Source organism: Antrostomus carolinensis, unplaced genomic scaffold (assembly GCF_000700745.2).
Source record: "Antrostomus carolinensis isolate BGI_N321 unplaced genomic scaffold, ASM70074v2 scaffold25078, whole genome shotgun sequence".
NCBI classification, from domain to species: Eukaryota; Metazoa; Chordata; class Aves; order Caprimulgiformes; family Caprimulgidae; genus Antrostomus; species Antrostomus carolinensis.
Genome location: NW_010333999.1, coordinates 10,952 through 32,262, shown reverse-complemented (window position 1 = coordinate 32,262; position 21,311 = coordinate 10,952). Strand labels below are relative to the sequence as shown.

Here is a 21,311-nt window from a genome sequence, read left to right as displayed (position 1 = left end):
GGGAACCAGCGGCAGAACCGGAGCAGAGGCGTGAGTCGTCTCTCCATCCACCTCTCATCTCCAGCCCCCTTTCTCCCTCAGAAGCTTTCACTGTGTACGATCAGGACGGAAAAATCTGTAACGCAGCGATTAACCCTGATGTTTTAATGGCAACACCACACTACAGTCCAGCGTACAACATTCGTATAGAAACCACACGGAGAGTGGGCCCAGGATCACGTTACAGAATACAAAAGGCAAGTTCAAATAAAAAGAAGTAAATAAAATAACCCAACCTCTGTCATTGTACAGGCTGGGAGCAGAGCTGGCACATCAGAGGGAGGGCAGTCAGCCGTCCAAGGCAGAGCTCTTCTCTCCCTGCCGCCTGTCCTGGGGCCAGGGACCAACATGCAGGCACTGACTCCTGGCACAGGACACCCACCGAGCAGCAGCTGTTACTTCCAAGCCAGTCAAAAGTCTAAATCCCCCAAGATTTTAGCTTCTGGCTCACCCTGAGCGTACAATAGGAAAAATAAGGGGGGGGAAGAGAGTGGGGGGAGCACACATGGAGCCCTTGAAACCGGAGGAGACGCAAGAGCCCCTTCCTGCCCGGTTATGACGAAGAAACGAGATGGGTTACGTATTGCTGGTAAACTGTGACTGTTCCCTGCTGAGCTCTTCCCTCTCTTTCCTTCTCTCCATAGGAGGCTCCTGTTCAAGATCTGCCTGCTGCACATCAGCAGGCCTCACACTTCCACCCTGGCTCTCTGCTGAGGCATCTGTCCTGTTCCGGGAGCATGGAAAGGAGGGGAGCTCTGGTGCCAGGAGAAGAAAACCTGCTGTCTTAGAAAAATAAACCCCTGGGAAATGCTTAAGCAACAGCAAAGCCCCTACTCCCGTCTCCCCAGCCAGGGACAAGGGAAGCCATTTGAGGTGCTTGGGACTGGCAGCGTGAGTTTGTGCAAGGAAAGCTGCCTCCTTTGAGGAGGAGAGACAGTGCAGTTGTGTCTGTCGTGGCTTAAAAAGTCCGTGCAGACTTCTTTTGTTTTTTTTAAATCAGAATCTTCCCCTGTGTTTTAAATATCTGCCAGCGCTAAAATTCTATACTTAAAAAAATATATAACCCATATGTGGATTCACTTATTAAATGCACAGAGACCCACCCCACCCCTGTCCCTTCTCTCACACACACTGCACACACACACGCAGAGCAGCTCTGTCAAATACTGGTTTGGTACTTCAGATGATGCTTTTCTCCAATACTGAGAGGGAAAAAATACATCAGCGCAATCAACCCCAGCTAAATAGTTCGGCAACACTTCCCAAAAGTGAAGGTCCTTGGAGCTGGAAGACTAGGTGGATAAAAATTACCCACCAGGAAAAAAACAAATTTTTAAAAAATTAAAACTTATATATATTTATATATCTTAACAGACTGCTTACACCTCGGTTGTGTTAACCACAAAACACACACACGTGCTGCTTTCTCCTCTCAGATGGTGAAGCCAATCACATAAAATGGTCAGTTTTCCCTCCCTCCGCCCTCCTTTGCCACCCCAAAAGCTGCATGATGCACAGTGCCTTTCAGACCAGGAACAAGGCTGGGGGTGAGCGAGCATCTTCCTCCAGTTAAGAACAAAGACATTATTTTTATTTACAAAAAAAGGAGAAAAAAGTTTCCACACAAAAGCACTACAATGATAACTCCCTTTGGTAAAAAGTGTAATAAACGCCTCCGTTGGTCTGTCTGTTGGTACTAATTCTCAGGCCACCTGGTACTATGGTACACAAGAAGCTAGTACAGTTATGCTAGCACATCAAGCATACTTCCTTTAATTAAAAAAAAAAAAAAAACAAACCCAAAACAAACAAAAAAATTGACAATTTGTACATTTATTTACAAAAAAGGAAGGGAACATGTTAAAATCGTGTTGTTCTCTGTTGTGTGTGTGTACGTACATGTGTGTGAAAAGCTGGTGCATGGCACTAGGAAAGACTAGTAAACAAGCAGGTACAAAAACAAACAAAAAAAAAACTTAAAATAAAATAAACAGTTCCACTGGCACTAGAAAGGACAGACCGATCTGCACGGGGTGAGTCCAGCCTGGGAGGGAGGCGAGGGGTCCGCTCCATGAGGTGGGGTCGGGCTGCCCCATGGCCCCACGCAGGAGCCCGGCCGCTGGGGAGGAGAATCCAGTCGCGACAGGCACCTGGGGAATTTCGGGACACATCCAAGCGGTCCGGTCGTGGAGAGCCTCCGGTTCTCTTCCCTTGCCACTCGGGGCCCTCCGGGGACTCAAATCCTCAACACTGCTGGTGTGTATGAGCTCGATGAGTTTCTCTGGGATGGCTCAGTTCAGAGAAGGGTCCTTGCCACCCTCCGGGGACGCGTGCCGAAGTCAAAGGGCCGGTGGCCCGCGGTCCCAGTGGGCGCCAGCGGAGATCCGTGTCCCTGCAGGGGAATCCCGCTGGTGACAGGTTGTACCAGCCACGCACTAGTCAAGTGGCCATGTTGTTACGGAGATACACAGTGAGGGGAGAAAGGCGTCTTCCTCCTTTCCTTGATGCGCGCACACACACAATCTCCCGGGCTCCTCCCTCGCCCCGCGGGAGTTTTAGGGTGTCTTGAATATCGTACCGTATTTGACACGGTACTTGTTAATGCTCACAAAGTGCAGGGTCTCTGTGTCACAGGTGGTGGTGCAGGGCACCAAGCCCTCCAACCCTTCGCCCATGAGCCACTTGTTTGTCTCGGCTGCCATTTCGCGGGGCACATGCTCCTTGGTCCATTTGTCCACCCAGGCCTGGAACCGCTGGTGCAGCCGCTTGCTCACCCTTTCGTGGGACTACAGAAACAGGAAGAGGTGTTAGAAAAAGGCGCACCATCCTCCTGGCAACACAAAGACTGCTGAACGTTACCGATAGGGATCCCCAAGGACGTTTCATCTGACTCTCCCCACCTGACCTTTGGGAGCAGGAGGTCCCGGGAAACCCCAGCTGCCCACCCCAGTCCTTCAGCTTGCTCCTACCTGCTGAGCACGCAGCAGAGCGGTCCTCCTGTACATGTAATCCTCTGACTTGATCACATACACCATCTTATAGGAGTTCAGTTTGAATTTACACTCCAGCTTGTCCAAGCTCTCCACGTTCTCCATGGACTTCTTACTGTTTCCCTCCTTTCCTTCCTTCTCCTGCTGCTCCCGACCACGCTGACACTTACGGATCCGCCTCAGATTCCTGCAAACCAGAGAATCCCTCTTGGAATTAGTGCTTACCCTCTGGGGTTGCAGATGTAGCTGGTAGATCTGTGCCAGCGCCTCAAAAGCCTGGCAAACAGCGTGGGAGCACAACTGCCCCTTGCAGTCATTCAGATCCCTACAACAAGTCAGCCCGCTGGGTTTATCTTGTTTCTGAAATCATGGTTATTGTGCCATCAACTCCTCCCTGCTTATGAAAAGCCCTGACATGGCACCCGCTGTTTTCAGGTGAAGGTTCCTGTAAGCCAAGGCAGGACTGCTGGAAAAACAACCTGGTGAGTCACCAGCCCTCACCCTCTCCCCACCTGTGGACCATGCCACCTTTCAGTCACTGGAAAGCAGGAGCCTAGGGTGGACCCACAGGCTTTTAGGGCGACTCTACACCACGCTGCCAGGGTGACAGCTTCTGTTGTAGCATTGAACTACAGGCAAGACTGAATGCCCAGCACTGTGATGGAGCACAGTCACTCTCAGCCAGTTACAGCCCGTGAGGTAGGGTTTACGGCACAGCCTGGCCACTCACCTCGGCAGGAAGACTGGTTTCTGAGCTAAGTGCTCGCGGAGCTCAGGGGAGGTAGAATCAGAGTTGACGTACCGCTCCACGTAGTCTGACCAGCGCTGGAAGTGAGCACAGAACAGAGATCAGCCACTGCCTTCTCACCAAACAACATGGGACAGTTAAAGAGGCTAAGCTGGAAGTTATACAGATGAACACAAGGTCACCTTTGAAGGCTCCATGTATGTTATTCCCAAAAAGGCAGGTACAACATTTCTCTATCTGGTTTTGAGGGTTTTGCCTACTCCCATCACTGAAAGCTTTACGGTGTGTCCCTGATGTTTCTTTATCTTGCGCTAACATGCCACAACAGCAGTCAACTGGACATCCTCGTCCAGTGCACCCTCGACCATCACAGCCAGCTCTCTGGACAAGCTGCTCTTACCTCTGCTTCTACAGGGTCATCAGAGTTCTCCTCTTCTGTGTCCAGCAGTTCAATGGTTAACTGAACTTGACCTCTGCTCTGAATGAACATCAGCTGTAAAGAAGAGGCAGAAGGGACTTCAGTAAGAGGTTTCAAATAGAAAAAAACCCCTCCACTTCTTGCTGGGGAAAAGGGAGAACAAAGCAAGTTCACATAGTTTTAAGGAAAAAAGCTGTGCTTCCCACATGCCTGACAGCAAAGGGAAAACACTAACCAAACTGCACAATCTTTGAGAAACAGGCAAGTTTTAAAGCTTTTTAAAATATTTTGTTGTTGCTGTTGTTTTTGGAGTGGCACGGATCTTTCTTGAGCCCCCAAAGTAAGTTTGAGGGCAAAGGAAGAGAGATTATACACACAGGCTTTTATCCAAAGTACTGTTCTTGCTCAGAAAGAGCCTGACCACTTCCTGCGTTGCAGGCAAAGGAAGTATGGATTTAATTAGCACAGTGCACCAGGTTTATTTAGCAATGTATGCAGTCAGCAATGATTTACTGCCCAGTCACTATAAGCAGATCTCTCCACAGTTGACAAACCTTGAGACACAAGAGAAATGTGAGAGTTTGACTGAACAAATTAAAACCGGTGACAGCAAAGCATCCTATCGTCAATATGATACGACCCAAAGGCACCGTGAAGCACAAGGGAAATTATATTCATTGCTGTGCCAGGAAATATATTTCTCCTTGAAATCTAATTTCCAAGAAGCCCTTACAGAAGCACTAACCTATATGCCAAAAGCTGGGGACATGCCACCAAAACTTTCAAGTTTCAGAGCTACAGAAAGGCCACATGGCTCTTGCATGCACCTTTTTTAAAGGACTGGTGCCTCCCTCTTCTTAAAAAGGCATCCCCCTCACTGCTTGCTGCTTTTACAGCGCAGTTTGCAGCCCGGCTTTACCTTGAAACAGTTCTCCTCTGACATGAGCTGCTCAGCTTTGCGCTGGTAGGCGGCCTCCAGAAGAGTACGAGAAGATTGGGAAGCGAGAAGACCTCCTGTTGCTCCGTTGTTGTTCTCTGACAGGTAGAGGTCTGTTACCTGCACACAGATCTCATCGCTCACTATGTGCTGGAGCTGCAGAAAAGAAGAAGGAAGAGAAGGTGTTCATCAGGGAGTTTGCTACATGCCCATAGGACCAGAACAGAAAGAAACAAAGTTGTAACCATGGGTTTAAGTCCAAGGAAAAAAAAAAAAAAAAGGCTGAAAAAGCATGAGTTTAAGGCTACATTTTTAGTAGCTGCTTCCAGTTGCAGATGATCTCTGGTGCTATGTGAAAAAAACACAGTATCTTTTAAAAAAAATAGCATGTACCAAAGTACAGCTACTCAAAGAAAACCTACGGGTACATCTTGATCAGCAGCAGGGGAGGAAGGGCTAGAGCACCATGACACAGTATATCCCTTCCACAGCAAGGGGCTGCTGCTGTGTCTGAGGAGAGGGGTGGGAGATTTAGTATCAAATCCTTATTTTGTACAAGTTAAAAAAAATCAAAAGTCGCTTGACTGTCTTCTGAATTCAGTTAATCTCTGGATTGAAGTACAGGGCTTCTGAAAAGCAGCTCTACCCTTCTGAAAGAGGAAAAGCCTTTCAAGCCATTGCACCCCCAGCCCCTTGTGTCTGTTTTTGTTCTTTACACTACAAAAAAGCACATGAAGAATTTTTCCCTCGGTCACACACTCTTCCTACCAGCCCAATAAAAGGAACAGACTTTAACAGCCAAAATGAGCTTCTCGGCCAGATAAAAGAGACAAAGCTTTTCAGAAAAGGCATGCACTGCTCCTACAACACTGTTGAAAAGGGAAGAAATTATTTATATGCCGTTTCATTCTTTTGCCAAAGTTAAAGCAAGATGAACTCTGGAGATACTTTGAGATTGAGTACCTACATCTTAAAACTTCTGGAAAACAAAGGGAGAACTCTATATGCAGAGAGAGGATATTCTCAGTAATTTAAATACAGCAGAAATTACCTTTTATCATGTCTCTTTAAATCAGTTTAGAGCTGGGTTAAAAAATATCCAGAATTTACCTGCTTACCCCTGAAATTCCCCATTTAGGCATACAAAACTCCCCATCCAACGTGGGCCTGGGCTCTCACTGCAGCAACCAACCCAGCTACTATCTCAACCCCAGAGCATCCACCTCCCAGGCTTTGCGAGCAGTCACCTGTCGAACGATGCTCTGGATCAGCTTGTCCATGGTAAAGGCGATGTAGGCGTGAATGGTGAACATCTCACGCAAAGAATCCTCGTACTGTGACGAGTCCATGTTCCCATCCAGGAGATTGCGCACCATGTCCAGGAAGGCTGGGTAATAATCCTCAACATCGATGTCCACTGCAACAAGAGAGAATGGGAGAGATGAACACACCACGCTTGGAGTTTCAGTCCTTGGACTACCAGTAAAGCTGAAGAGTTACTGGAATAGGCTTGAATTTGTCTTTTACAGACAATTAAATGAGTCCTTTTAAGGCCTCAAGTACTTTCATAATCTCTTGCTTTCAACCTCTAGCCTCCTCCCATGAGGCTTTTCTTTCTGAAAGAGTTTTTAAAAAGCTTTTAGTTAGGGAACTCACGGATGCTTTAGATGTGCAAGCATAAAATAAAAGCCCTTATGAAATAACTGCTGCTTATTACTGTTCTGCAATTTGAGTCCTGCGTCTCCCATACCTTCCCATCTCCTCCCTCCCATTCAGTGCTGCCCAGGGATAACAGAAGAGAGATTCCCCTCCATCTTAAAGGGTCACCACTGTAACATGCCTGAAGAAACCAAACAAGCCCTGTCAACATGCTACAGATAGAAGCACCTTTCTTCCCCAGCCTCCCACCAAAACCACTCACTAGGCTCCTTCAGTCGCAGCTGGATGGCAGGACTGTCGCTCTTGTCTCGCTTTATGCCCAGCACTTCCCTCTCCCACTCCCTTTCTCGCGTCTCCTCTTCGATCTGCCGCTCAGCCTGGGTGCAGATCCTCAGCAGCCGCGAGCACAGGATTTGATGCAGCCGCATGAATATGTACCAGTTGCTGTTCACGTAGAAGAGATTGTAGACTTCATCCATGCCCCGCAGCTTCTGGGCCGTCGTGTTGTTGAACATCAGCTTGGTTTTGGGAGGACTGCCCCCCACACCGTTGTGCTTTTTTGCAGCCCCAGTAGCTTCGTCCACATCCATTTCCTCTTCTTCCTCCTCTTCCACATCTGAGAGTTCACCTCGCTGAGCAAACAGCAGGTCTGGAATGAAGTGATACATGATCTGCTTGATTTTGTACTTGTCCTCTTTCTGGATTCCTGTCTGCCGCTTCACATGGTGGATGATGAGAGAGGCGGCATCTTCCAGGATCTGCTTGTCTTCATAGGCTAGTGATAGGTGTGGGCCTGTGGGGACTCCAGCATTGTCTTCTGAAGCCTGCTCTTGCCTCTACAAATGAGAAAAACAGCACAAAAATTAGTCCCAAATACCTCTCTCCACCCAACGTCCTTTCAGAAAGCCCTGCCAGTGGTGCAGACTTCCCCTCTCATCAAGTGGTGAGGAACAGGAACTGAAACTGCACTTGCAAAGTACATAAGTTTGAGGGAAGGAAACTCTTGGTGACCACCTTACCTCATCATAGATGCTTTCAATCTCATTGAGAAGACTCTTTGACCTCAGGACCTTGGTATCATTCTGCTTGAAGTTGATGCCCTGGTGGTCCAAGGATTTCAGGTAATACTTCTCATTCTGCTCTCGCCAGACTTTATTAAACCCTCTCTGAGCTTCTCGCCACTCTTCCTCTTTCATCTTTAACCTTGGATCAAGAAAACAAGGGTGAGTTAAAAGGTCTACTCTGAGCATGTAAGGAAAACCTAAGCCCATGGCTCCTGGCCAGTGCTGAGAAGATCTGAACTCCTTATAAAATGCACATAAATGAAAGCTGTCCCATTTATGCTTTACAGGAGGGGCACTCTGCACATGCTCTTCTGAATAAACCCCTCCAGGCTTCTCTCACAGCTACATAACACAGCTCAGGAACAAAGTAGCTTGAAGGCTTGCTGTGCTTCCCCTTGCAGCATGCCAGGACAGCTGGAGGGCTTAACCGCCCTCTAGTCCCGCTGTCCGCAGCAGGGAGAGGGGCTAAAGGGATGGGAGAGTCACGAGAGTTGGCCCAGCTCTCTCAGAAATCCCCAGAAAGTTGTGCAGCTCCAGCTGGTGAAAGGGGCAGCTTAGTTTGAATGAACAAAGTTATCGCCCTGTAGCATAGACACCTGAGCTTCCTGGGAATGGACTCCTCAACCTCAACTCTCTCTCACAAGTACCTCCAATGCAGCTCAAGATTCAGCTCACAGGAAGAGTGTCCTTGCAGCAGGGTGGAGAAACTATGACCTTGTAGGTATCCCAAGCTCTCAGAGTCCTGAGACACAGGACCAACAGTCCCACAGACATGAGAAGCGGTCAGGGAAGAATACCTTCTGCTTACACATCTCCTCAAGCTCCCCCAAGGAGCTGTAGCATCCACTCTCTTTTCTTGACTGAGGAAGGGAAGATTGACAACAGAAACCAGGTTGGGAACACGAGGGTAGCACAGCCACCACAACTTGAGCTCAAGGTCATGTACAGCCGTGGGATTTGGAAAGGGATCAAATTTAGCCCTGGAACAATCCACACAATATAGTTTCCTCATCTTACACACGATGCTGACACCAAGGAAGAAACAAGGTTTAAGAGGAGAAAACAAAAGCTCTACATCCCTCCAGCTGAGCTTAAGGTTTTTGTTTCAGAAGGATAATTCCCCCTTTCTAGGTGATTATTATGAAATACAGCAACTGACCAGAAAATAAAACACATTTCTTAGTTTACAGCCCTGTGGAGGTCACAGCCTTTGGGGTCAGGAATTAGCTACTTTTACATAAATCTGGATCACATATGGCGCGTTAACCTTCAGCAGAGCCCCCAAGGAACAGTGCTAGAGCCGCCAGTACCTTTTCAGGACAATGGGAACAGCCACGGACGGATTCTTCCGAAGTCCATCGATGATGTCGGCTGCTTTGTCAGCATATATCCTCTGGAGAGCCTTGCGGTGGATCACCTCTGAAGTGCCACCCAGAGTGTTGTCCAGCCGGAATTTGGCCTGCTCCTCGGCAGACAAGCGCGAGAGTTTCTTTTGGATTGCCTCAAGGACGCGGATTGTTGCCAGGTTGGTCTCCAAGACAACATCCAGCTGAAGTGAACGGTGCATTAGCCATCGTTGAATAGATAAAACATGATACTTCACAGACACTACCATTTAAATGACATGAAACAAGAAGCCGTGCATGTTTAACAAGGTATACTTGAGCAGTGGTTCCCATGTTTGGCTGCTCTAAAACAATCCAATTATATTTCATCTGCTACCTAGATAATACTGCGTAAGAATTTAAAGGCTACCAGAATGATACTGTTCAGAAATTACATTTTACACCTGGGAATAGAATACAATTGACAGTTACTCTACAAGAGGACGTGCCAAATCTTGAGCGTATTCAGGTAATTGCCAAGCTAACTTCCATTTCAAGTCAAGATGTCAATCATTTAACATCCTGAAGGTATCGCTTTTCAGATTATTACAGGGGAATGCATGTTCTCCTGCACAACGTGGGCAGTAAGAACAGAAAAGATGCACTAATTATATGCTGGCCATTGAACAATTTCATCTGGAGCAGTGTGAACAAAGAGCTTTGCACAAAAAGTGAGAGGCAGGGGTGGTAGCTTGGAGCAAGAGGTGGTTAGGCAGCCATTGCTTCTTGCATTAAGAGAGCACAAGCTTTTATCCAAAAAACCAGGTAATTGACAAAATATAAACAGATTCTAAGAAGCAGCATTAAAGGTGTAATTATATACAGATCATTAACTGTTCACAGAACCCCAAGCTTTCTGACACATGAATCAAGAAAAGGCAATTTACCTCGAAACGCTCATCCTCACACCTGTAGATGTGCTCTTCATACTGTGTCTTCTTGGAGCTCACAAATGTGGAGTCTTCAGACCACGACGGGAAAGAGACCCAGGTGTCGTTCAAAACCTTTGAGGGAGACAAGAGCCATGGTCAGTCTTCCAAAGGAGTCACACTCGGCCACCTCTGAGCCCAGACTTCTGATGGGAAGATCTAATTCCTCAGTTGCAAAAATTGTGTGTCCCTTCCAAAGCCAAGACACCACTAAGCTCCAGGAGAGAACCTCAAACAGCCAGAACCGAAACATCCAGGCAGTCTGAAAAATTCATTAGCTGGAGCTGTGAGAAAAAACTTGCAAGAAAAGAAAAAAAGAAAGGCAAACAGAGCTTTTCTGTTACTTTGGATTAGTCAACTGCAACCAGCTGGTTCATGGTGTGTGTGATTCATCATCAACAACACTGGGTGGTCATCACGTCAGACATGACCGTTAGACAGTATGTGGTTTCTACCTCCAAATAAGGCTAATTTGGAATATAAATCCATACCCCAGCAACACCTTTCCTGACAAAGCAGCTGAGCACCTGCAGCTTTCACCACCTCCAAAACAGGAACAGAACATTAAAAAAAAACCTCAAAGAGGCCAAAGGCAAAGAAGCAAGGATTTTGGCAGGCAGTTTTGACAGTCAGGCCTAGTTATCATAAACCCAAAGCATGAACACCTGAGTCATTAGATTCTCACAAGAAGAAAAGACACTTTTCAGAGACACGTCAGGACTTAGAGTAAAAAACTTGCAACTGTCTCTTGCCCAGATTGTTTTCACTATCTTGCTGTTGCTTCAGCTGAACACCTGTCACCACTGCTACCTGTGTGACTTGGTCACCCACATTCTCCCCCCCTCATCTCTGAAGGAGTGTAAGGACACAAAAAATGTGATGTTCCCAAACAGCAACTTCCTCGCTATTTGTTGCGGGTGCCACTGCTGACTGCATTCATCCAGGGAAGGGATTTCTGGGGCTCTGACGCGTCCTGTGATGATCCCGAGGCCCACACACGCCTGGCTGTGGGAGCCGCACAGCTCAGTGCTGGATCAGTGCTAACCAGGCACCTGCCTGGCCCCAGCTCCATGCCCCCAGTTCCAGGGTGCAGGCAGCAGCACAACGCAGCTGTACGAGAGCAGACGTGTCCCAACATCCCCAAGAACCCTTTTAGCATAGCACAGGGATACAAAGTAAATTCCCCATCCTGTCCTGCCCAGCTCATCCTTGCTCCATCCCTCTGAGGTGGCCTTCCTCTGTCACACAATTCCCATCCAAGAGTATCTTACCTCTTTACACAGTGGAGTCCGCCCCGTGCACTTGGGTTGCTGGTAACTCTTGGGTAAGGCTCGGTAGCTGGAGCCCAGTCTTTTACAGGAGGCATAGTCTATCTCCATGGCAATCCCCTCGGTAGCCCGCTCCTTTGGATATGTCTCCATGTGAACAGACTCTTTATACCCCAGAAAGTTTTTAAACCAAGTGAACAACTCTGGGAATTTCCTAAAAATAAAATGAACAAAGTGAAAAACTAGCTAAATAGAAATCCAACAGTGCTGAGTTGTGACACTGAGGCTACAGTGGAGTGCTACAGACAGACTGTGTCCAAGAAGACCCCTCTGAATTATCAGTCTGGTGAGAGGACTCCTCTCTGCTCAATCCCACTTCCACAGAGCCTGATCAAACGGGGAGCAAGTACCTGTTTGTCGATCAGGTGATGGATTTCTCTCTCAGTGCAACTAAGGTGTTTTAGCATTACCCCCTCATATCACCAGGGATACACAGACAAGCACCGATACATCCTCCACACGCCTTGTGGGTACAGTCCCCATGAGACAAATGACAAGCGAGGAAAAGCAGCTGCAGCTTTCACTGCAGGCTCACATCTAGGTCTCCCAAACTATCCCGGTAGCAAACCCAGGCCAGATTCCTAGTTGTTTGTCAATGTTCTTAATCTTGTAACAGACCTTTCCTTTCCAAAAGTAGCCAGAAGAAACTGAAAAGCGGTTCTGTAACTACACAGCAAAAGGTTTCAGTGCTGAGCAATTGCTTCAGCCAGTGCTGCCTCCCCAGACCGCGCAGACCAGCACAAACTATGAAGAAGCCTTTGCCTGCGAGGCCCAAGTTCGCCTGCTTGTAGAGAAAAGTTTTCTGAAGAATTTATTAGTCTGAAATACTGCATCTGTTCAACTCCTCTTATCTCATGCAAAGCTCCAGCAATACGAGGAATGGAACCTGCTATTGAGGCTAATTGAATCACTGCTCATTCATTGCTTTTTCATTACATGACAGAAGATAAGGTACAACACCAGAATAAGAAAACTGTATTATACCTTTCCCAATACAGATTTTCACCCTTGCAGCTAGGAGCACAGACGGTAGATGGGAGAAATCCAGAATTTTTGTTGAATATTCCACTTTTCTTAGCTAAAGGTAGCATCCTGCTGATGCGTGACTAATTCCAGTTGAGCTACGGAGAGAGTGGAAGCTCCTTGGGGCAGTTTCTTTGCACAGCACAAGTGTAATGGGGTCCTGAACCCAATTTACATTGCTATCACCTTTTTTCTTGGAACCAGGAACTCAGTTCACAGGAAGAAGGAACATTAATCTTGCTGCCTAAAGTTATTGAGAGGATATTGGTTGGTTCTAGTTGATTAATACAGAGTTGTTCTGTACACTACTGGTATTTATGGAAGACATAATTCCTATTTAAACTACAGTATTCCTTATAATTTTTGGCTTCATGACAAAATTCAGATGCTTTTTGGAAATTTTACAGAGTTTATATCAGCACTCTCTTTTTTTACAGTCAATCTTTTCTCAAATGAAGTAATCTGTGATTCCAGAACAAGAGACTGCAATAACAGGCTGCTAAATAATTCAGTTTGCTCTTCTGAAAAAGGAAGAAACACAGCAAGCAGTACCGGCGCTGCTCTTGAATGCTGCCTGCCTGCCAAGACATAGCTAGGAATCCCTTTCTCACCTCCTCTTGGATAATGAATAGAAAAGGGCAGTGCAGAAGAACATGAAGTTGGAAAGAAAACTGAAGCAGGTCCCTTATTGTTATGTTCCAATAAAGGAAAAGTCTGAAAGTCTAAAGTACATGGCACCTGCATAGTACTAGCCACTTGAAGGGCTTCCAAGAACTTCTACTATCTTCCTGCCCGTACCTTACCATGCACCTTTGTGACACTCAGGCCGAGCTGGAGGGAACACGAGATCAGAGAATGCACTGCCACAGAAGCAACTTGTGCAGTCATTTAGTGGTCAGACAACTATGCATTGGCAGGCTATCCAGATAAAAGTTGAGCCAACCAACAGCAGAGGAAGTGAGCAGTGCAGAGGGTCTCCATCTCAGATGTACTTTGCAGCCCAAGAAACCACTACCCGGCTCCCAGAGTGGCATTCCTCCTCCTCTGTACCATGCAACCACACGAGACACACTCCTCTGAACAACCACAAAGGTGAACGTTTCTTTCCTGGCTTTGCAACAGAAACAGACCAGGTGGACTAAACTTCTCACCTCAGGTAAGGAAATGGGCTCCACTTACCCCAGGAATGGAGAAACCAGCTGCACGAGCTCTGCCCGGGAGATCACCTCCTGGTTGAAAATAACCAGGCAGCGAAGGAAGTTTTCATATGCCTCTGTGCTACGCAGAGCTTTGCGGACCTTAGAGAGAGAAGAAAAGAGGAAAACAATTGCTGTCAGGGTGAGATCAAGCTGTGCATGCTATCGCTGTCCAGGAGACCTGGCTTCAACACTATGCATCCCACCAAAGCATGGAGATGACATATGGAATGAGAAAGCAAATCTTTAAGTGAGCTGAAAAGAGGATAACTTGCCCCATACACAGGGTCAGACAAACAGATATTGACGTGAGCCATCTCCGTGCTGAGTACCCCCTGCAACATCAGCAGCCGGTGTGTTACTCTGAAGAAAGGCATTGCAGTGAAGCATGAAATCCCTCAAAGAGCTCCCTAACAGCTGGATTACGAAATGCTGGAATCGTGGACAATGCCAGTTGTAACTGCAGCACCACAAACCCACCCAGGTTGCCTTTAAACACCAGAGAATATTGCAAGTAGGGAGCAGGGGTAAGAGAGCTGTGCCTTGGGTAACACCGCTCGAGTCTCTGCCCATGTTACAGCATGGGTTATCACAGGTAATCCAGCTTCTGTAACCCTTATCTTCACAGCACAAGGAAACTGAACAATTCATCCCAACACCATTACCTTTCCCAGGAGAACAGTTAACATCTATGCATCAGATGGAGATCTATCACCATTAAGATATTCGTCATTACAGTTATAATTCTACGGCAGGGATTTCTAGATTTACTCATGTTAACACCTACGCGTCCTCCGAGCAATAGATTGATTCCCAGTTACCATTAGCTGGTCTACAACATGCTGTAAAATGCACCATATCATCAGGGAGCAACCAAGACTTTCATCAACACATGAATATTACTTAAAAGGCTTGTTTACATTCACTATATACTCCCCTCTGAGCCATAAGGAAATGTATGGCCATCTTAGGGAAGACACCAAGGTATCACTTGGAAACACCCCACATATCCTTCATTTGTTCTGTGTGGTAAGCCAGCAACAGGTAACAACTGTGCAATTAATTAGATTCATCTCTCAGGTAAAAAAATAAACCCAAATGTCAACATGAATCAGCTGCTTTGTAAACTGAGCTCCCACACTGCAGGCAGCTGGTTGCGGACGGGTACAGCAAGCTGTGCCAACACAGCAAGACACGCCACACACATCAGCAGTTGTAGCAGGATTTCATAAAGGTGAAAAAAATTTGGAGTGTGCTTTACAGGAAAAAAATTCCCATTCCTGCAAATAAACTGCATCAGCAGCGGGTGAAAAGCTGGAGAACAACCTTTGGGGAAAAGACGCAAATATCCACATAAAAAAGATTACTAGTCTTTTACAAAAATTCAATGGATCTGATTTAGAAGTCACACGATACACCTGAGGTCAAGCTGACAAGTGTTATCAGAGTGGTATATATATCACATACTTCACTGTAATAAAAACTGGGATGGATACATGCTAGGAACATAAAGCAATGACATGAGACAGCTTTCTCTGGATCTTGTTTCTCACCTTCTCAAAGAAGAGAGATTCTGTCCCCACACCATGTTTGCTGGCTTCTGCCAAAGACTGGTCTTTTAAACCAAGCAGCTTCGGTTTCTTCTGTTAACACACACACAAAAAAAAAGAAAGGCAAGAAAAAAAAAGGGCTTTTCAGCAGAACAAGTTGCCATATTTTGATTATCTATCCCACAAGGGTTTCAGCTTCCTGACCTCACCATTTGCTTTCAAATAAAAGAAAGGTGGCTTTTTTGGAAGGAAATTTGCATGAAAGTGTGTCACCAGTTCATCTATTAAAGGCTAATCAGTAGCACAGAAATCCAAATATTTTTAATACACTGTTGCGTCCTTTTCTGCAACTAGTTGCTTGATGCTACAGTGTATCTCCTTTTTATAACTAGCTTGCAAATTACCAAAATAAATATGTTTTTTTCCTATCACTCACCCAGTTCTTTAAGTCTTACACCTCCCTAAAATTATCATATTTCTTTTTCTCTCTTGCATTCCACTGCAAGGTCCTTTATCTTGCCATGATAAAGGCAAGCCAGCACTGCACTCTACATTCTCAGAAAGGCAGAAAGCTGCCTCCAAAATATGTTTTATTTTGCTGCCCTTTATTTGAAGAGAAGAAACAGCAGAAGGAGAAGTAAATCACTGGATTTAAATGATACAATTCTGTCTGTTAATGCTTTTCATCACAAAGCAAGATACACCACCTTCAAATAAAGCAGGCAAACTTATCCTTAACGCACAAAAACTCAGCCACCTGGCCACAGGACAATTTTTATCACGCTACAAAGCCTCACTCTATCAAAACGTGTGTCATTTGAAAAGGGCAAACTCTGTTAAGAGAATTATCATTCATCATTGTATTAGACGCTTTATCACAGGAAAGATGAGCAATCATGATTCCACTGTATCTGCTCTGAGTCTACTACAAAGCTTTCAGGCACACCTTTATCGTTCTCTCAGCTTATCTTCCCACATGCCTTAGAAACACCGCTACAAATTTTGGACAAATTTATTTTATGACTTTACGGTGACTTTTGACTCCACAATCCACATCTCCCCCTCACCACCCAATACTGCTTTATTCACCAACAAAACTATCCCCACGCATTCTGCAGCACCATAATAAAGTGGGGAAAGCCCTCTTTTTCCCAAGCCAGTAAAGTAATTATTACCTCCCTCAGGTACAGATAACACCACCAGTCTGTGAAAATGGGAGACAAAGCCTTGCACTTAGGAACAAGGACTTCAAAGAGTTTCCTTAAAAGGTAAGCATTACTTTCCATGTTCTCAAGCTGCAGCCTGTGCCACTAAAAACATCGCACAGACACGTAAAACACATCCCGCTCTGCCACAGCCTCCTGGGAAGAACACTGAGCGAGCAGCACACGCTCTTACCTTCACTGGAGGGGTTGCTCCAGTTCCCGAATGCCGCCGGATCTGACAGCCATTCTGGTTGGGTCTTTGCTGTTTGTTGTTGAGCTGTGGCTTCTTCACCGTGCCACCGTGATCATTTCTTACTGACTCCACTTTCTCTGCAGTTGTCTTACTTAACAGCTTATTTAGAGACAAACCCATAAGATCATTAGAGCTGAGTTCCACACATCCAGGCAAAAAAATATGCCTGCTCCTCCTAGCTCTAGATGACCAATGTATTTTACTGTGCTTATTGCAGTCTTAGAACAACCCTTTTAGGCAAAGGGATTGTATTTAAAAGACAAGTTATGGCCAGAAAACACAGTTGATCACCCTGACCCCATTCCCACACTCAGTAAAAGATCACTCCAAAAAAAAAAAACCAACCCCAAGAAACAAACAGCAAAAGCATATTTTTCTGAACTCTGGCTACACACAGAAACAGTTTTCCGCTAGGTATTTCAGTTCCAGTCTATCTCCGAGCCGACTCACCACAGAGCTGTTGGCATCAGGCAGGAACTGCCCAAACTCCGAGAGCAGATCCTCCTGGTTCTTGAAGAGGCGAGCCACCTGCGCGTACACCTCCTGCTCCGTCAGAGCCGGCGTGTAGTTACCTCCTGCCTCCTTGGCATTACGCTGCTCTTTCTGTCATAGGAAAGAGGAGAAGTGTCAGAAGAAAAGAAAGGATGTACAAACTATTTAAGTGACAAAGAAAAATAAAACAAAACAAAACAACTCTTGCTGATATAAAGAATGAAACAGCAAAGATCTCAGCATCTTAAGTAAAGAATCGTACTATTAATATAGTATGTATAGTTACAGATAGTACAATTAACATATACATCTATATTAAATATATATACTTACATATACTATAAATATATACTAAATGCCCAACCAGCCCTGGATTAGTAATACACTGATCCAGGAAGTGGTTTCTTTATTTTTAACATAGCACTATGGCCACGTTGCCTCTCCCTGATCCACGTTCATGAAAAAATGATTTTCAAAAAGGCATTTCAGACACTTGCAAACAAAGATGATGGACTGAAATCTATTATTTCATGCCACTGCATAATTTTCTAATTTGGAAGAATTCTGCTTAGCTTGCTGGTCAATGCTAATCCAGCAGAAGACCCAAACACAAGTCTCAGACAGACACAGTTAGCTCCCCACGGCCAACAAAGAGAAATAACCAGACATATACTCAAATCTGCATGGTTAACACTCACCTGATATGTATGTAGGATCTCCAGGAAGGCTTTGTAGATGTCTGGCTGTCCCTGGAACCGATTCTTGATCTTGTTGACATAGTTGATGGCATGATTAAACTCAACAGGCTGATTGTTCTGCAGGGATGGTGTGGTGCCCAGAGAGATTGTCACAGGCGTATGAGGTTGGACCGGTGGCGAGCGTGGTGATGCGTACGGTGGAATCGGGGGAGTTTGCTGGCTGGCGGGAGTATGTGCCTGCAACTGTGATGGCTAAGAAGAAAAGAAGTCATGTTAGAAATTAGCAGATTTCTTTATGTTTGGAATAAAGGCATTTTTATTCCACGTATGGACCATCCCCAGAGGCAACAACCCAGTATCTGATGCCAACGGTGCAACAACATGGATTCAATAGAGATACCTCTGAGGTGGAACATCACAACTGCCTGAAATCTCCTGCTGCTACATCCAGTTAAACAACTTCTCCCCATATACCTGCCCTGGATGACTTTTGCTACACTTCCTTAAAAGACTGGTCTTTTTAAACTGCTACTAAACAATTATTCCTTTCGCAGGTCGAGGAAATTTTAACAATATTAAATATTGTCAGGGAAAATATTGTCTAGGGAAATTTAACAATATTAACATAAACTGAACATTTCCTAGTGGCCATCTAAGCAGAAACTGCTGTTAAGAGCCAAAATTAAGAAGTACCATTTCACAGCCAGAGTTGGGTTTTAAAGATTAACAGAAGCACAAATACAGATAGACTAAGCAGAAGAAAACTATTATCCAAAGCAAATAAATACATATTTAGTGGGCCAGTAAAGAATACAATTCATTGGGAAGACAGAACAGCCAGGCCATTCAAGCTCTTGTTATTAACCACTGTTTTTGTTAATTGCTTTTGACTGAAATCTGACAAAAGACATATACTATCTCAAAACTTTTAACATAGCCAAAATGCACAAGTATGGCTTGCTCCAACACTGCAAGTTATTTTGCCCCTAGTGAAGAATTCTGGGATGCATAAAACAAGGCAACAGCTAGGGAAAACTAGAATTTTGATCAATATTGCGACAAAGGGCAGGCAGGTAAGGCTCTCAGAGTAATTATTTTGAATATTCTTACTAGACATTTAACAGCCATAGGAAAATTTAGCAGCATTTTTGAGGTAGCAATTTTAAATGCTAGAGGAAGTATTCATTCCACTCACCTTCCAAACTTCAAAACATGTATTATGCAGAGTTTTCACTCCTGACAGTGCAGATAACTGTCTTAGGATGGCCAGAAGCATCCCATTACAAGATTCTGCCTTGCTTACATATAACTTTCCTCTCTGGTAAGGAAATCTCACCTAAATATCTAGCATGCCCCTCAGGTTCATTTTAAAGTTTCAGCAAAAATAGTTCAATTCTTTGCAGGATGATGACACGGGCAGAAAACCACTTAGTTCACAGCCATGAGAAAGAGACTGCTACTTCTTCATGGAGAGCATGTACTACTACTGCTTTGGAGAAAAGCCTTGAAATCTGGCACAGATAAATTAATTCCAGAATGCCTTAGTTTTGCAGTTTTCAGCTTTGCAAAGCAAAAGCAAAAAAAAACTTTGCACTTTTTTTTTTTTTTTCCCCATTTCTGAACAGGAGGTTGCAAGTTCCACCAATGTTTGTCTAGGGATCATCTTATTGCTACATTTTAAATCCTTCTGCTCTCTAAATGCATATTCTTTTTATTTTTTTTTTCCTTTTCCAGCCAATTGTTAGCTAATTGTACAGTTTAGAGATTAACCCTTGAAACCTTGGGGATTCTTTCCCTCCCTGAGGCTCTCGAATCTTTCCACATTTTTATATAATATTTCATCTGGAGTAAGCTCCCTGAATGCCTCTTACATCATCCTATTCTGTTTTCAATCACAAAAAATACATCTGTTGGACAGTAGCATCTGGATTATATCTAAAGCAGAGAGTCAAATTCCATTTGTTACGCAAAGGTCTCAGTGTCAAGCACACAAACTGATACCTAAAGGCAACATCTTGCCTGAACTCTTGCACTTTTGATTATGCCAACACCCTGCATCCATCCTGCTGATGGCTGAACTAGACCACTCTTTACAACAGGTGCCTGATCTGAAAACAAGACTTCAAGCAATGCAGAATCTACCACATCACTAAGCAAGCTCTTCCAAAGGCCTAATCACCCAAAATATTTGGAACCACAAGCTATCTTTTGCAGCAAGAGCAACACCTTTATCAGGACTGCAGTTTTATGGGGAATTTCTTGGGACTTTTATTCTGAGACAAGAGACACCAAAGTGGGCAGTTCAACACATGCCCAGCACTTTAACTAGGAAGCTCTTCCTGCACAGTCAAATGCATTTCAGGGGTCTTTTTCTCAGGGCTGCTGGATCACTCCCTGAATAACACACGTACATTTTACCAGCTGCCCTGAGCAACTTCCAGTTCCCCACTGAAACAACAAGGCCTTTCCAAACCCTTAAGGTGGCTTATCTGAATTATTGTCAAATCAATTAAGACATATCTGGAAGTTTGAAAAGGAGAAACTAATCCAGCAGAAGCGCAACACATGCAGGTTTGCAAATACTATGAAAAAGCAGTGTGGAAGTTTCTTTTCCACTCTCCAGCTCCCCACCAGTTTCAGCTGGAGGCAGCAGGATCCCCGTGTTGTCGACATACGTTATTCAAAGCCTCCCACCTTACTGATTTTGGCAGGCGGAGGCTGTGGCGCTGGCTGTGCTGGTGTTGGGGTTGATTGCGCTGAAGGCTGCGACTGTATGCTGGGGCTGTGGCTGCGGCTGGGGCTGCAAGCCGTGAGTGGGGATCTGGTGAACCTGCCCTGGTGTTGTCACGTTCACCATATCATTCGTCTGCACCTCAATCTTGTAACCAGGTGGCAAGAAGGTGTTGAAACCCATGATCAAGTCTGGGTGGCCCTTGAAGAGCTGTGATACGCGGCTGATCACTCCCGGAGTGTCGATACTGAAGAAGGAATAAGATCAAAATGTCACGATCCTCAAAGACCCTTTCAGTGGTACACCAAGTTCTCCACACAAGAACTTGCGATTAGATTTTTTACCTTATCACCTCTAAGCTATGAAACAATGTAAAATTTATTCCTATAAATACACTACTGAACTTAAGAATGACATTAGAATTATTTTATTAGCCCAGACAGAATTTTATACCCATGAGATCTAGTCCCAAGTCTGACCATTATTAACGGGCAGACAACCAGACAGCCAGATGAATCAGCTATTAAGGCTGAACTTGTGAACTCCCACTCTAAGCAGAGATTTAGTATAAATGAAGGAATGCATTTTACTTTCAGAAAAGGAAGCACACAACTGCTTTGACACTACAGTTAGAGGTGTGTTACTTTGCACAAGGAAGGACAGAGT

At 45.2% G+C, this 21,311-nt stretch overlaps 1 protein-coding gene across 1 annotated transcript in view; it reads right to left on the bottom strand.

Annotated features, from left to right (window-relative positions):
• Positions 1 to 2,594: 2,594 nt before the first annotated feature.
• Positions 2,595 to 21,311, bottom strand: part of SIN3A (SIN3 transcription regulator family member A) — a 22,558-nt gene continuing 3,841 nt past the window's right edge. The window contains 18 exon segments of the mRNA XM_010174077.2: positions 2,595 to 2,825; positions 3,009 to 3,216; positions 3,760 to 3,854; positions 4,178 to 4,270; positions 5,115 to 5,288; positions 6,380 to 6,549; positions 7,054 to 7,627; positions 7,811 to 7,994; positions 9,166 to 9,404; positions 10,128 to 10,244; positions 11,441 to 11,651; positions 13,700 to 13,818; positions 15,270 to 15,359; positions 16,665 to 16,823; positions 17,175 to 17,327; positions 17,915 to 18,166; positions 20,609 to 20,686; positions 20,688 to 20,892. Coding sequence (XP_010172379.1) covers positions 2,595 to 2,825; positions 3,009 to 3,216; positions 3,760 to 3,854; positions 4,178 to 4,270; positions 5,115 to 5,288; positions 6,380 to 6,549; positions 7,054 to 7,627; positions 7,811 to 7,994; positions 9,166 to 9,404; positions 10,128 to 10,244; positions 11,441 to 11,651; positions 13,700 to 13,818; positions 15,270 to 15,359; positions 16,665 to 16,823; positions 17,175 to 17,327; positions 17,915 to 18,166; positions 20,609 to 20,686; positions 20,688 to 20,892 — 3,352 coding nt within the window.